The sequence below is a fragment of the Montipora foliosa genome, chromosome 6, assembly GCF_036669935.1.
Source record: "Montipora foliosa isolate CH-2021 chromosome 6, ASM3666993v2, whole genome shotgun sequence".
Taxonomy (NCBI): Eukaryota; Metazoa; Cnidaria; class Anthozoa; order Scleractinia; family Acroporidae; genus Montipora; species Montipora foliosa.
In genome coordinates, this window is record NC_090874.1 from 10622626 (window position 1) to 10637625 (window position 15000).

A 15000-nucleotide genomic window follows, 5' to 3' on the forward strand; every position below is an offset into this window, starting at 1 on the left:
GGGACAACCGGAAACAAATCCAAACCAGAGGTTAGAACGGGATTTGAACCCGGAGCAGCCGCATGCAAACCCAACGCCCTAACCACTCGACCACGCTGCCTCCTACTCCTCCTGGAGCTCGAGGGGATAAATCATGATTACAAGGAGTAGAGGCACCTTGATAGAGAGGTTGTCCAAGACCAACTTTTTAGTTCTCTTCACTTAACTCACGCTCTCGTTGCATTAACCATATATTTATATTGAGGAGAACTTAATGATCTTTCACTGCCCTACAAGAAGGGGTTTGGGATGGGGAGCCCGATAACCGGTCAGTTCTTGCAAGAGAGGAAAACAACCTAATTGTTTTCTTTTTAACTCTCGTTATTACAGGAATGGTTTCGTCGTCTGGCTGAACAGTGCTGTTTTGCTTCTTACACAAGTGACTCGCAGACCAAATCTGTTATTCCGCGAGAGGCTGCCAAGATGCTGAGTGTTTTAAACGCAAAAGAAGTTTCTGACATCATAAATCACAAGGTGTGCTACATGAAGTGCAATAAATGGAAAGGAAAAACCGCTAACCGGGTTGGTCCGCCTCGAGGTCAGCGGACTAATCTCATAAATGACGTAATATCACCCTACGTCGTTGCACAGAGTCTTTGAAAGTAGCAGTTTTATCCATCCCCAAAAAGTGTGGTAATTTTATATTTCTATTCAGTCCTTAGGTTTTAATTCAGTAAACTATAGGCCATCATGTTCTCTGTTCGCTCTTATCTTCCCCGTTTAAAAATGTAGTGTGATGAAGTCACACTACTTGTCTGCAAGTATTCTCCATAAACTATTAAAGTTGTTCAGAGCCATTTTTTCGGTCAGTGATTTATTTCACTCATCAAGATGATGCTCTTTCTCTTTACGCAGGACTTTGATATCTCGCTACTTGAAGAATGTATATTTCGTGGAGTAGAAGAAACGCTTCAGCTGACAACAAAAGGGCAGAACCCGGAGGTAATTAATGTAGGGGGTTTTTAAACTGGGGGCCGCAATCCAAGACCAGCATAATTTCTTTGGCCTTTCACACCAGACGCTGACAGTCAAAACAGCCAATCACAACGAAGAAAAAATACGTGCGCCGGCGCTATGCGCGGGAAACCGTTGCGTCCGAGCCACAAGTGGTTCTGGTTTTACCTCTGCTTACCTCACTGCAGATTGTGGGACGATATTGTTTAAGTCAGTTGTGGAGCACAAAAATGGAGGATTTTGTCCTTTTTTGTTTGTGGCTACTCGTAACGTGGCAGAGTGAATGCGACAGTGGTATTTAATTTGGCAGTTCAAACTCCCAACTACATTAAGTTGTCGATGAAGTTTATGATTAGGTACCTTTAGATTCTAGTACGAGGACGAGAACGAGTAAGAGATTTGACTGCCCGTTTTACGCGAAAATACTTGAAAAATTTATAACCCGGACGATTAATCTTACCCTTTGTCAGTAGTATAGGTTGCTCAGTTATTCTTATTGCTGGTAACTGAGCCTTTTCCTGGTCGAAAATGCCAAAACTACTACTGTATTGGTGACTTTTTTTTGACACGACGACATTTTTGCAAAACCTTGTATTAAAATGACGACGGTATCACGTTTTTCCCGCCAAAATGACGCTGGTTTGGGCGCGCTCACTGTTGTTCTATGAGAAGATCTCGTACCGTAGTCGTTCTCGTCCTAGAATCTAAAGCTCTCTATTGTTCGTGTAAGTTCAGTCGGTATCAGATATGTCCAGAAATGCATGAAATTGGAGGCACACCCAATTTTCACATCCAATATGAAGTGAGTCTAAGCATTTGCTTTCTATTTCTAACAATAAGGTAAGGCAGAAGCACGTGACCTTGAAGCGTGTAACTTGCAACTCTTTTCCTTGGAACGAAGCTGGGAATTTTAGGACACCGATTTTATGCCCAAATATGGACAAAAATAAGGTCGAAGCTGCACGCGCGGGAAAATGAACGAGCTGTGTTACGTCCAAATAAGGGTAAAGTTTAGCGTTACTTTTCGGTTAGGGTAAATGCAGTTGTTTATCCTTACTTGAGCAGCAGTATTTGGAGGATGCTTTGTGACGTTACTTTTCTGTATTCCGTTAACGTGGAGGTGATGAGGAGGGGTAAGGGGGCACTTCGTGACGCTTATTGAAATCCGCGTGCATCTAATTTGTTGCGTTCTTGCACATATCCGATACTGCGGACTGAAAAGCGTCAATTCACTTTCAGGAAGTCGCCAGTAATACACACCAGGACACCGAGACCCTCGAGAACAATGACACAGATAATTTGCTGCTGGTTTCCAAACTTAGTTTATTTTCACACATTGAGCGAGTTGTCAGGGATGTCATCCGAACTCGAAACTTCAAAGGTAAGTGAACAATTCCCTCTTCAACTAATAGTATTTCATCAAAAAAATGTTGTATTTGGTTGTCTCGATCTCTCTCCTGAATTTGCAACTGATTTGGATCTTCGTCTGTCTGCCAGCAAAGACGGGTCTGTAGCGATTTGCCATTTTGACGCTAATTCAAGAATACGCTTCTTTTCTCCTCTGATCGTTTTTAGTTCCTCCGCGAAAACTGAAGACAGCTCCATTATTTTTAGGAAGTCAAGCCTTAACATTCAGCTTCATCAATTACTGTTTTGGATAGAAAACTAATGTCTCTTTTCCTTTAAAACCCAGACAGTGACACCTCGTCTAAAATCTCATGTTTCTGCTTGGCTGTGGAACCACTGTCCACACTTTGCAACGATGACGCATGGTGCAAGAAGATTACGTGTTTAGCCAGGGCTCTGGTGGCTTTAGCTAGTGCCATTCCAAGGCTTCCAAAATATTGCGCTATTCCCGAGTCCAGTCAACAAGCTCTTTTTCAGTTTATCTTTATTCCATTGGCGGTAAGGAATATTTGCATCTCTCTTTTGATTTACACGGAAAAAAATCAAGCTAGCGATTTTTCGCCAATGCTTGCAAAGAAAACTGAATATTAATCGTTCAGTGCTGACGCCATGTTGGTGTCCCAAAATTGAACTCAATTACTATTCAAATGTTGTGTTTGTTTCTATTGAAAAACATGGCCTCATCATCGTTATCATCACCATCATTACCAGTTTGTTGATAATTTGTTTTATTCATGGTCAACAGGTGGTGTATTACAACTTCTTGAACGGACAGCGTCCCGCTTCCACAGTCCTTACTGTGCACCTGGAATGCCTTGCAAAGGTAAAACGAGCGATAATTTGCAGCCTTTTTGAAAAAAAAAATTAAGATCTATTATGAACTGGAATATTGGCTACATGATGTTTCTAGCTTGCTGTGCAGGCGTTTCAAGCTAGCAGTGCGGGCGCCTTATCAAAGTGCTAAAAGTACCTCAGGCAGAAAAAACTTGCACGGTGACTTTCGAAACACTCTGAATAAAACAGTGGATAGCGTTGAAGGCGCCCTCTCATTGGCTACTCAAATTCCGAATATCCTTTGCCATTCAGTTGGGTCCGAAAATACTGCAAATACTCCCGGAGTGTTTAGATAGAACTATGTACACACGGAAAAAAGAATTATATAGACAGGAGTGTTCTACCGGAAAATACAACACTCAAAAATTCATACGAAACTACATCCGGGACTCGAGTGGCGTATTTTTCATATCCTCACTGGTGAGGATATTGATGACGTCATTTCAGTCAGTGAAAAATGGCGAGCGATAGATTTGTGAAGTTTTTTGAAGCTGACGTAAAATCCTTCTCTGAGAAAGAAGAAGTGCTGACACGAAGATTAAAGCTTCATACAACTAAATTATTCAAGGAGTTCCTTGCAAGTGAAGAAGAAATGCAAAAAATTGGAGAAATTCCTGAGAAGCAACAAATAGACCATTTCCGAGTTCATGTCTGCATTGTCATCAAAGCAAGTCTATGTGCGAATTTTTTTAAAATTAAGATTAAAATTCAATTCTATTTAAAATAGAACCAATTACCATCACAAAAAGTTCGAACTTAGACTCGCTTTTGAGAGGAGACAGACGTTAACTCGGAAATGGCCTATTCCGTTCGGCTTCGTGTCAGTCTTTCATTTATTGCACCGGTGTAGGGACGGAAAATTGCGAAACGTCTTACTTGACATTCACATTCCTTTCACTTGCCTTTGATTTTGCAGTTTTTAAATCTCGAATGTTGTCAGGGCACTGGCACCCTGGAGTTCTTTCCTTTGGTTTGTTCGGCGATCAGCCACACGTATGTTCTGTTAAACGGAGGTGAGTTAGCTGAGGTGAAACTTTTTGGTTTAAGCCAAAGCCTCGTGTAATCAAGTTTCTGTACTCCTTTGCGGCAACGTTTTGACCTTTTTAAATTTCTGTCACAAAGGAAAGGAAAGGAACTTGATTTAAGTGTCTAGTCTTCTAGCGCTGGAGCACTAATTTGGGGCACTGCAAACTAAAGTCAAATCAAATGTTGGTTTTTGAGGAGAGGGGAAAACCGGAGTACCCGGAGAAAAAACTGTCGGAGCAGAGTAGAGAACAAAGAAACTTAACCCATTTGTGACGCCGGATCTGGGAATGGAACCCGGCCCTTGGGCCCGTTTCTCGAAAGTTCCGATACTTTTCGGGCCATTTTCGGGTGTCACAATTTCCTCTATATCTCATGAACGGAGAGGATTTGAGTCGTCAAACTTCGCAGTCAATTTGCTTTTTGCTACCATGAAAACTTGTTAAAAGATCGGCTATCCTGAACAGGCGGTTGGCAGTTTGACAAATGGCTTTTCGTGCCCGAAAAGTTTTCGGGACTTTCGAGAAACAGGTCCCAGCTGCACCCAAAGACGGGATGTGAGATCATTTCAAATGATTTGTGTGAAGCAAACTCCCAAGAGCTAAGACGTTGATTACATGTATAGGACTTGTTATTGCCATTGCGCCTTCGTAAGGACCGAGTAGTTAAATAATGCCTAAAAATCGACCTGGTGAAGTTTGAAGCCGATAAATAAGTGAAATGATGCCGCATGCATTTGTTACTTATGACAAGAGCTCAAATTCGACAGATCCGACAAATCAGAAAGATTACTATTCATCCAGACAACCACTCTCATTTGCATCCCTTGTTCATCTTTCTATAGTTTACGGTGATGCTGACACTGTGGAAGAGCATAGTTTTGGTGATGGCACAGAACCAGATCCAAGCGATGAAGGTGAGAAAATAATTATTGCATTGTAGCCTTATTTGAAAACTTCTAAACCAATTAATGACGCTTCTGAGCTGAAGCAACTGTTAAGCACATGAAAACTGAGCTTCGGAGATTGCTTAAGAGCAGGAGGGTTGGTCTTTTTGAGGTTCTACTGCGGGGTCTAGCCTTTTCCAACCGAGTTAACCCTGCTTGGGGGTACTTGACAACCGAGGTACTCGCTGGTAGTTTTTGCAGGATCCTACGACTTAGAGCTTACAATTCACGTACTTTTTCTCTCGAGTTATCGTTCTTCCTTAAACCATCTATCTTTAGATTTTCTTCTTTCTCCATGTATTGCCAAGTTAACCAATAAATTTGCAATTCGTTCGATTTAGAGCGAGTTTCAATCGAGTGTCGTAAAACCAAAACCAAAGTAACTACTTTGGCCAATCAAAAAGGAGGGAGACAACCAGTAAACCAATCAAAACTCGAAGTAATTACACGTAGCCAACACTAAGCGCGGGAAAATGTGCACGCGCGAGCCACGATTGGTTTTGGTTTCACTTCTGATTGTTTGAAAAAGTGGCGCGGAAACTTTGAACCAATCACTGAGTGAAGCAATGCAAAACCAAAGCAATTCGCTAATTACTTTCGACACTCAATTGAAAACAGCTCTATTGCAGATTTAGTATAAATACACTGGTGATTATACAAAATCGCGCGCTCTCATTGGCTCGCTATATCGGATTATCAGCCGATAATCACCTCGACGGACAAAATGGCTGCCAGTAGTCGTTTTGCCACAGTAAGTGAAGATGATTTCGCGTTGAAATATTCAGGTTCAGTGATTATTCACCTCGACTTCGTCTCGGTGAATATTCACCGATAATCACTTCGCCTTCGGCGAATAATTGTTAAATATACCAAAAAAATTAGTAAGGAGAGGAAAGCATCATCCAAGCAAAGGATTCTTGTTGTTCCGCTTGGAATTATGAGCTCTTGGTTTTTGCCACAGAATGTTTAGAGGGGCATTCTTTGTATCTTTTGTCATCTTAGGGATTGAAATTGCGAGGAAAGCCTGCAGCAAGATCTCACTAATGGTCCACCGCCTTCTTGCCGGGACAAAGCCCGACTTTCGTGGATGTACCTCCGTCCCTCAATTTTTGATTGGTCCTTTTCGTGGTGTCATCGTGGGCTTGGCAAGACAGCCGCTGGTCAACAGTTACGCCCGCTGTCCACCCTTGGTGTGGAAGCTTGGCTGGAGCCCAGTCCCCGAGGGTCCCTTGAAAACTGAGCTTCCGCCGCTGCCAATTGAGATATTAAAAGAAAAAGACGTATTGGATGAATTTGTCAGAAGAGTGAATTTCATAGGTAAGGATTAAAACAAATGCAAATAAATCTTTCGGCTTTTTGTTGAACTAGTTTTCAGGAGGCGATTTGGCCCAATCGTTCAGGGTACTTAATCCTACTTTGCCCACCAGTCGCATTTGTCGGCTGTGGTCACGAGTTTCAGTCCGCCACCAATAATAAATAGCCAAGTGTGTGCATTCATCTGGTTGGGTTTCTGAACGCAGTTCTTTGTTCATTTAAAATCAAGCACCAAGTTTCAAACATCACAGTAAATAGCTTACGTTTCTTTACACTATTTTAAGCAGTTTTGAGTACCGGGTAATTTAAGTTTAGGAGAGCAAGTAGCCTTACTATTTCTTGCTGAGGCCAATGAATTTTTGTACAGTTATGTGCTTGGTTACCTGGCCTTTAAATGAAAGTTAGGCTGGGGTTGACCTTGTTATGATGCATGTGTTAATGATGTTATTCTCATGCTAATTATTTGGAATTTACATGAGAAAAGCAGTGAGGTTTCTATCAAAACAAGGTCAACTCTAGCCTCACTTTCATTCATAGGCCGGATAACTAAGCCCACAACTATAAAATGGTCTATTGTGCGCTGTTTCACAAGTGAGCAGGCTTCCATTTCCAACAACGCCTTTTTTCTTCAAGTTACGATTAGTGTTATGTGCTCTTTCTTATCAGGGTGGACATCAAGGCAGCAGTTTGAGGAAACATGGGCTGCTCTTCTAGGCGTCATCAGCTCTCCTCCCTTACCCGATACAGTCTCGATGGAGGTTTGTCAGCAAGCTCTTTTCAGTTGGGTTAAATCACAATGTCACCATGAGCTGTTTTCAATGATGGAGCCGGTAGCGTGATCAGCTGCCACCAAGAGACAAGACTTGCTTAAAAGAGATTTTAATTTTCCGAGAGTGACAAAGGTCCCCATAACCACCGTGAAGTGATTGAAAGGCTGATATTTCGAGCGTTAGCAATTCAATATTTTCACTGTGGTAATTCGACCCTTACCAACCCGTTTGAAAAAGCTGATTGTTCCTGTTGTACCCTCCCATCGACGCATGACGACTGTTTCTTTAGAAATTCAGCCCTTCATTCCTTTTTCGAGGGTTAGATTTGGACACAAACGTAGCCACCTCTTCTTCTCGTTTTCCCACACAAACATGACCGCCGACGCCGTGTTGCCTAATGCATATTGGGCAGTTTAAGAAACGACGACAGCCACGTCAACGACAACGCCTCAAAACAAGAAAATCATTGGTTAAAATACGAAATATCGTCGTGCGGCACGTGCGGTACGCATTTTAGCACACAGTTTACGGTATTGGGCATGACAACGACGTGAAATCAATGTGAACTTTTCATCCGCTACTTTTACTCTGAAACCGCTCGTACCAAATCATTGGTAGGACGATGTTACTTCGGTAACATTGTACGACTTGCGCGAGACGGAATAATCTCGACTTGCGATTGCGCAAAGTTATATTTTGAGATGACGTTTTCGTCGACGTCGCCGTCTTCGTCTCGTAAATTCCCAATTGTAAAAGTGAAACCAAAACCATTTACTTTCAAACGGCCAATCATAAGAGACGTAGGCAGCAAATTAGCCAATCATAACGCGAAGGAAATAAGCGCAGCCTCCTCTGGGCGCGGGAAAACAGGTACGAGCATGTCACAGTCGATTTTGCTTTTACCACTGCCCTACTGAGATTGTGGCGCAACAGAAGCCAATGCGTTTGGCGTGGCCACGCAAAACCAAAGCCTTCGAGAAGTAACTTCCTGAATTTACTTGAACACTGCTCTAATGTTCTTTAGAGGCCGCAGATTTAGACATCTTTCAATTTATCAGCTCTCCAATTGATTATGACCACCAAAAAGAGGTCTTTCTCTTTTACAGAAATACGGAGTTTTGTTTATCAGGCCTCTTTTGACATGCCGCACGACCTCATTCCTTTTCTTTAGGAAGACATGGAGTCCACGCATTCTTGCTGCTTAGCAGTCCGCTGTATATCCGAATTGCTGCTTCAGACCACTTTGTACCCAGTCCCCGGTAATCCAACTGTCAGCTCTTATCTTCACAGGCCGCGACATAGAGACTTGCCTTTCCTAGGAAGCAGGTCAGTCAATATGATATAACTCTGTATATGAAAGAAATTGGGCTTTTTCGTGTTGTTTTTCAACGCAAAGACAACAGTATGCGTTTTCGTTTTACTGCAAAGACAAAAGTACGCAATTAAAGGGCCACCGACAACCACAAGTCTTTGCGGGCGTGCAAGCTATCGGCGCCATTTTCTGTAATACAGAAACTAGTATTTCTTGAAAAGTCAAATTCCATCGCCTCACATCGTCGTGTTTTGGATGCCCAGTAGCTTCAGACTTTGTTAATATTTTCCTTAATGTTTAAATATTGTATTTTTGGCGTTATTTGGGTGTTGTGTTCATGTTAAAAGCGAAATGAAAACTGTGAAGAAAGGTCGTCCGCCGAGGAAGGAAAAGCGCCATGTTATTTGGCTCACTACTTCAACCTTAAGATTATGGAACGAAAGGAGGAAGGCGTTTGGATTAAAAAACAAATCGAACAGCGAATTCGCAGAAGTTCTTCTTCACGGGATGTTTCTGAAGCGAACCGGCCGATTCGATTGCCCGGATAATAACAACAACAAAGGCGCGCAAAGGACACTGGTTGTCGGTGGCCCTTTAATTGTCCCACTTGTGATTCATTGCCGCGGCGAAAGTGTGTCAATGCACGTAACATATTTCTCGGAAGCCATCTTTAGTCACGCACTACAGTAAGCTTTGGAAATTCACACTTCCTAATTTTCAAACAAAGCGTGCCCCGAGCTGAAAACATGCATTCTCTTATAAATAGAAAAACCCATTTAGCTGTTTGCTTTTTGCCTTTGGCTTTTGATGACTTGGCTCGTAAATAAAGATTTGAATGTGACCAATTTTCAGGGCTGGGAAGAAACTTGCGTTTGTTAGAGGTGTAGTGGAAGAAGACTTTGCTGCCATGTGTTGCACAGGGTAAGGTATTCTAAAAAGCAAAGAGGATTTCTTTTGTACCCTTTTTTTCAATGCTCTGTCTGTAAAATTAAGCTGCTTTTGTCTTTGTTTCAGTACCGGGAGATCATTCATATCTGATGAAGAACTGAGGCCAGAGCGTTCAGCCAGTATTCAACGCGCCAACAGTTTCACAAATTTGAACAATTTGAGCAGGATGTGGATCACCAATCGAATGTTATTTGATCACCCACTCTATGGACTTAACATTGATCGCGTACTAGGATTCCACGAGTACACTCTAGGACAGGTAACGATCTATAATATATTCCACTTGTATCAATATTATTAATAGGTGACCAACAGTGGAAGTTTCAAAATAAGCGGGGAAGGGATCGTCCTTTATTTTAACAAAACTTTGACTGACGTTGTGTCACTCAGTGTCACCAAAAAAAATATGGTCGAAACGTCAGTCAATGTCACCAACAAGTCATTCTCAGTACTGTTGTTCTCTAAATTTTGATATGACTCCTGGGTTTAAACTATTTCCTATTTTATTTTAGCAATTGCAAATGGATTTTTTTTTCCTTTTGGGGGAACGTTCACAACTCCTTCAGGGCATTGGAAAGCCGTCGCACTTCCGAAGGACGTAAGCCCGGTGCCGGTTTTTCAGAAGATAAATAGCGGTCTCTACCATGTGTAGGTGCCGGGTAAATACGTTGTCGGCGTATAACCTCTGCCAAAACCAATAGCGTTGGAGATTAAGAACCATCCACTCTTTGAGTAACTGGTGGGGTGGCCTTTATCCTAGACCTTGGTGATATATTGATGATGACGATGACCATAATGATAACGATGATGATTACGATGGTGATGATGACTTTGAAGGAGCAGGAATGGTGCAGTGGCGAGAGCACTCGCCTCCCACCAATGTGGCCCGAATTGGAACCCCAGATTCGGCCTCACATGTGGATTGAGTTTAATGGTTCTCTACTCTCAAAAACCAACCTATGGTTTGATATTTGTTTTCTGGTCCTAGAGATTTTCCTTGAGCCGCGAGAGTTCCGCTAAGCGGTGAAGACTTCACTAGTCGCTAAGCGGCGAGAAGAGAAAAAAGCATGGTTACCTTGAACTTGAATCTCACTTTCATGCAGACGCCAGCTGTCAAACACGTCAAATTTATGATTACTAAAGGGACCAAAGGCATCTTAGCAATCACGCGTCCCCTCGATATTGTTAATCAAACGAACCAATCATATTGATGTGCGTGTTTGTAAAAATATCAACCAATCCGAGCCCGAGGGTCAGCGGCTCTCTCGCGGCTGAAGAAAAACCTCTGGGACTAGGGTAGATATGTGTTGAGTTGATTTGATTTCTGTAGAGTGCCTTAGCGCTAAATACACACGACACTTAAAATTTAAAAAAATCTGTATGGCGACGATAGAGATTATGAGAACGACAAGGATTACAACTTTACGATTGTTCTTGTGTCCTTGTTTTAAAATTTCCAGATTTGCGTCGGAGCTCTTTACAGTCAAGCACAGAATGAACTTCATGAGAGGTATGACAGTGAAGATGACACTACTGTTGTGGTGACACTACCTCGAATGCCTCAACCGGAGAAACTCGACATTAAATCCTGTGAACAGTTTCTTCTGGAGCTCTTTGAGCAATGGATGTCGCTGTATATTCATCCCAAGACACCTCTTGCACTTCTGTCCGAAGCCACCAAAGCGGTAAGTTTTGTTCTGTTATCAATAGACTGGTGACTAGTGTAAAGTCGCTTGTTCTTTTGCCCTCCAAGTGGCGCCTTTTCTGTGTTGGTGGACACAAACTTAGCTGTTGTAACATCATGTTATCTACCGTAGTTAGATAGATAATCTTTATTTAATATCCAGTTCATCAGCTAGAACACCATATATAGAAAATTGCAAACTCAAATCTATATTCAATATTATTGACCATAAACTATTTACAGCATATTAACAGCTGCTTTCCGTGAATGTCGTGCCTTTAAATATTTCTTTTATTTCGCGTTTAAACTCCCCGAGGGACTCCGCACATCTTACATCACATGAAAAGCTGTTCCACAATGTGGTGCCTCTATAGCTTGAGCTATTTGTAAGATAGTTCGTAACGATGGGACATAGAGCTTGTTTTTGGAGTCCCTCGAATGGTAACCTTATGTACGTATTACAAAGTTTGAGTTCAAATCCCGTGAAGACATTTAAAAACTATCGTCACTGGGGCAATACCGCGCACCGGTGGCTCAGTTGGTTGAGCACCGGGCTGTCACGCGGGAGGTCCGGCCGGACCAACACTCAGGGTCTTTAAATAACTGCGGAGAAAGTGCTGCCTTTGTAACGCCATCTGCAAATGGTTAGACTTTCAAGTCTTCTCGGATAAGGACTATAAGCCGGAGGTCCCGTCTCACAACCCTTGGGTATATATAAAATCTGTGGGACGTTAAAGAACCCACACACTATTCGAGAAGAGTAGGGCATGGAGCTCCCGGTGTTGTGGTCTGATCTATGGATATAGGGGTTAGGTGTCAATTGGGACGAAAGTTCTGTTCCTCTCCCCTGCCACTCCATGAATTGTGGCGAATAAATTAAACTAAACTAAACTAACAATAGGTGGTTTTCACGTTGCGTTATTGCCGCCATGTTAATGGACGAAAACAAAGATCTGTCCTTAGCTTCTTTTATTCGTCCACCAGTAATTGTACATTGCAGCATTGTTATCTGTGTGTCTAGAGATGGTTGCAAACCATCTATTTGCTGCTGTTAAGCAGGATTTTTCCAGCGAAGAAGCTGGAACAAATAGCTAGTACCGGCATCATAGCTTGAAAATGTCAAAACACGGGCTTCTCTATTTTGGCGTCCTTGTAGTTTGTCCAGTAAATTAAGCTACTCCATAGTTACCCAAAACTGTATTAAAATAGTCAATGGGTGAATTATTGCTTGTTACCCAAAAGAACACTGCTAGACAATTCATGGTCAGTTGTCCCTAAAAATGTGATTTTGCGTCACAATGACGGTTTTCTCTGTTTTCAGCTGTTGGTCCTCTCGGATTTGTTTGTGGATGGAAGTCATTTTGAGTGGATACTTGAAACTTTGCTTGAGTTGCATCACAATCACTCCGGAGACGACCTCTTGATTCAGTACCTTCTGCCCACGCTATGCAAAGCTACTGCTTTCCTGAAAACAGTAAGCAGCTTTTTCTCTGCGGATAGAAAAAATTTCACCCCCACACGTAACGTATTCAAATCGAATTTTATGGAAAGCCACAACTTTCTTAAGTATTCTTTATTCTTTTGGTCTTGAAGTTTTGTCTTGTGGTGTGGTTTTGGCATTATGCGGTGTGCGTTTTTGTCATTATGTGGTGAGTTTTTGTCATTATGTGACGAGGTTTGATGGTTACGCGTTGGACGGGTAATTCCCATCATGACCTGTTGAGGTCTTCCTTTGACGTGCTGTGGTGAGGTTCTTTTATGACATCGAGTTTCGCTACTTACACATCAGTAATGGAAACAACAGGTAACCAGCAAATCTTGTCACGTAATGACAAACCCTCACCACATATTGACAAAAACACACCACATAATGGCAAGAGCTCACCTTATAATAAAACCTCACCACGCAATAATATTATCACAGTACACTATGACAAAATTCCAAAACATCAAGACAATACTTCAAGATCAAAGGAATAAAGATAACATAAGAAAGTTATGGCTTTCCATAGAATTTGCCCGTTTTCACATATCCGAATTCGTTGTAGTGTCCAGAACTCTTCTGTGACTTTTGTCAACAAGGCATGCGCCATCAGGCGTGCACGTCTGCGTTCGTCCACACGATTCCAAATTCTTTGTGTATTCAAAACTTTCTACTCTGGAGAGCGGATTCAAAAAGTTGCAGATACGTGTGGACGGAAGGCGAACCCGCAAAGAAAAAGTTGCGGATTAAAAAATATTCGGATACGTGTGGACGGGTCCTTAACGTCGATGCTTTGAAATAATGCGGCAAAGAAATGTCCTAAAATGTGTGTAACACGTGCAGCAAGATATTTTTCCTCATTAAGCCACGAATGTGACGTTTCCCATAACCTTCGTTGTTTCTTCAACTCCCTGCTTTGACTACCTCAGTGGGTGTTCCAGAAAGGCTATTAAAAAGCAATTTAACAATTAACTAACAGAACCACTGATCGTTTTTTCACTGAATGTCCTTTCAGGAAGGTGTCGTTGCGGAAAGAGTTTGCGGCATTCTGGAATCATCACTACGGAACCCCCACGTACCCTTACAGGTGATTTTCATTATGACCGGCCTATGCTCGGTATTTGGTACAGTAATAGGGACGTACTATGACGGGGCTATCAATGGGAGCATTTCTTAGCTGTGGCATGTAAGAAGCAAAATAACGGCTTTGCGCGCATGCATTCTGAACTTTTGCACAAATCTTTCCCGTTCTCAGGAAATAGCCCACTTTCGATATATTAAAATCCAGTCCTAAACAAAACACATCATCTCGAGGCTCCGGGGAATAAACTCATATAAGTCCTTCTATTTGTTCCCTAGAGATGATGACTTTTTGTTTATCTCATGGTGAACACAAGGAGACAAACTGTTCTCATATTTTGAGCTTGATTTCTCCAAATTAAGCTCATTGGTAGTTCGCTAGTAGTTCACTTCTTGTCGGACTTTAAAAAAAAACGGGACCATAAATGTGGAAACTTTCCCGGACGTTTTCGTTGACGTCTCATGTCCCTAATAATGGTAAAGACACACAAAGTTCTAAAATTTTGTGCCTGGCTTGATCCACGGCGGACGTCTCGACAACATGAAATTCATGAAATTCATGACCTCTTAATTTGTGTGTTGTATCGTTGGTTTTCACTCACGTGATCAACAGCCATGTTTTTCAACGAAAACTAAAGAAACCGTTTGCATAATAATAGAGTTAAATTCCCGGAGGATTTGGTCGGGGCTTCAACATGGCCGCCGTTTCTTTGTTTAGGGGCTCCAACGTGGCAGCCGTGACGTCATATGAAAACCGAGAATAGGCAACGTACGCAAACTCAGTAGTGTCTTGATCGTTGCTTTCTTCCTTTTGTTAGAAGAAAGGACACTAATTAAAGACTCAAGATTATGCATCTGTGTATATTCCTTGTGCTTCTGCTCTCGCTATTAGAGAGCACCAGGCTTAAGTTCAATGTCGAAAGTGCAACGACAAGGACGTGGAATTCCGGCCTACCCAGTGAGATACTAGAATTAACGCAATCAACATCAAAATTCAATACCAGTACTCTTCAGTTATTCTTGGAAATCAGCCAGACCCTCGTATACAGCTTAAGATAACGCTTTCAAATCTCGGACTTTGTGATTTGTATACATAGTCTCATCCTGCTTTGTGTTGCCTCTCTTTAAATTATTTCATTTTTGTCTGTTTTACCCGAGTTTAATTTCTTGTAAATGTACGCTTTATTTGCAAAACTGATGACCTGT

The 15000-nt window shown here is 42.0% G+C and overlaps 1 protein-coding gene across 1 annotated transcript in view; it reads left to right on the top strand.

Moving 5' to 3' along the window:
• The window catches only part of LOC138006633 (huntingtin-like), a 78506-nt gene that overhangs the window by 52647 nt on the left and 10859 nt on the right, over positions 1–15000 (top strand). The window contains exons 43-57 of the mRNA XM_068853083.1: positions 370–513; positions 895–981; positions 2233–2374; positions 2687–2898; positions 3146–3223; positions 4151–4247; positions 5102–5173; positions 6206–6520; positions 7184–7275; positions 8459–8613; positions 9452–9520; positions 9614–9806; positions 11008–11232; positions 12553–12705; positions 13730–13801. Coding sequence (XP_068709184.1) covers positions 370–513; positions 895–981; positions 2233–2374; positions 2687–2898; positions 3146–3223; positions 4151–4247; positions 5102–5173; positions 6206–6520; positions 7184–7275; positions 8459–8613; positions 9452–9520; positions 9614–9806; positions 11008–11232; positions 12553–12705; positions 13730–13801 — 2106 coding nt within the window. The remainder of the gene's footprint in view (positions 1–369; positions 514–894; positions 982–2232; positions 2375–2686; positions 2899–3145; positions 3224–4150; positions 4248–5101; positions 5174–6205; positions 6521–7183; positions 7276–8458; positions 8614–9451; positions 9521–9613; positions 9807–11007; positions 11233–12552; positions 12706–13729; positions 13802–15000) is intronic.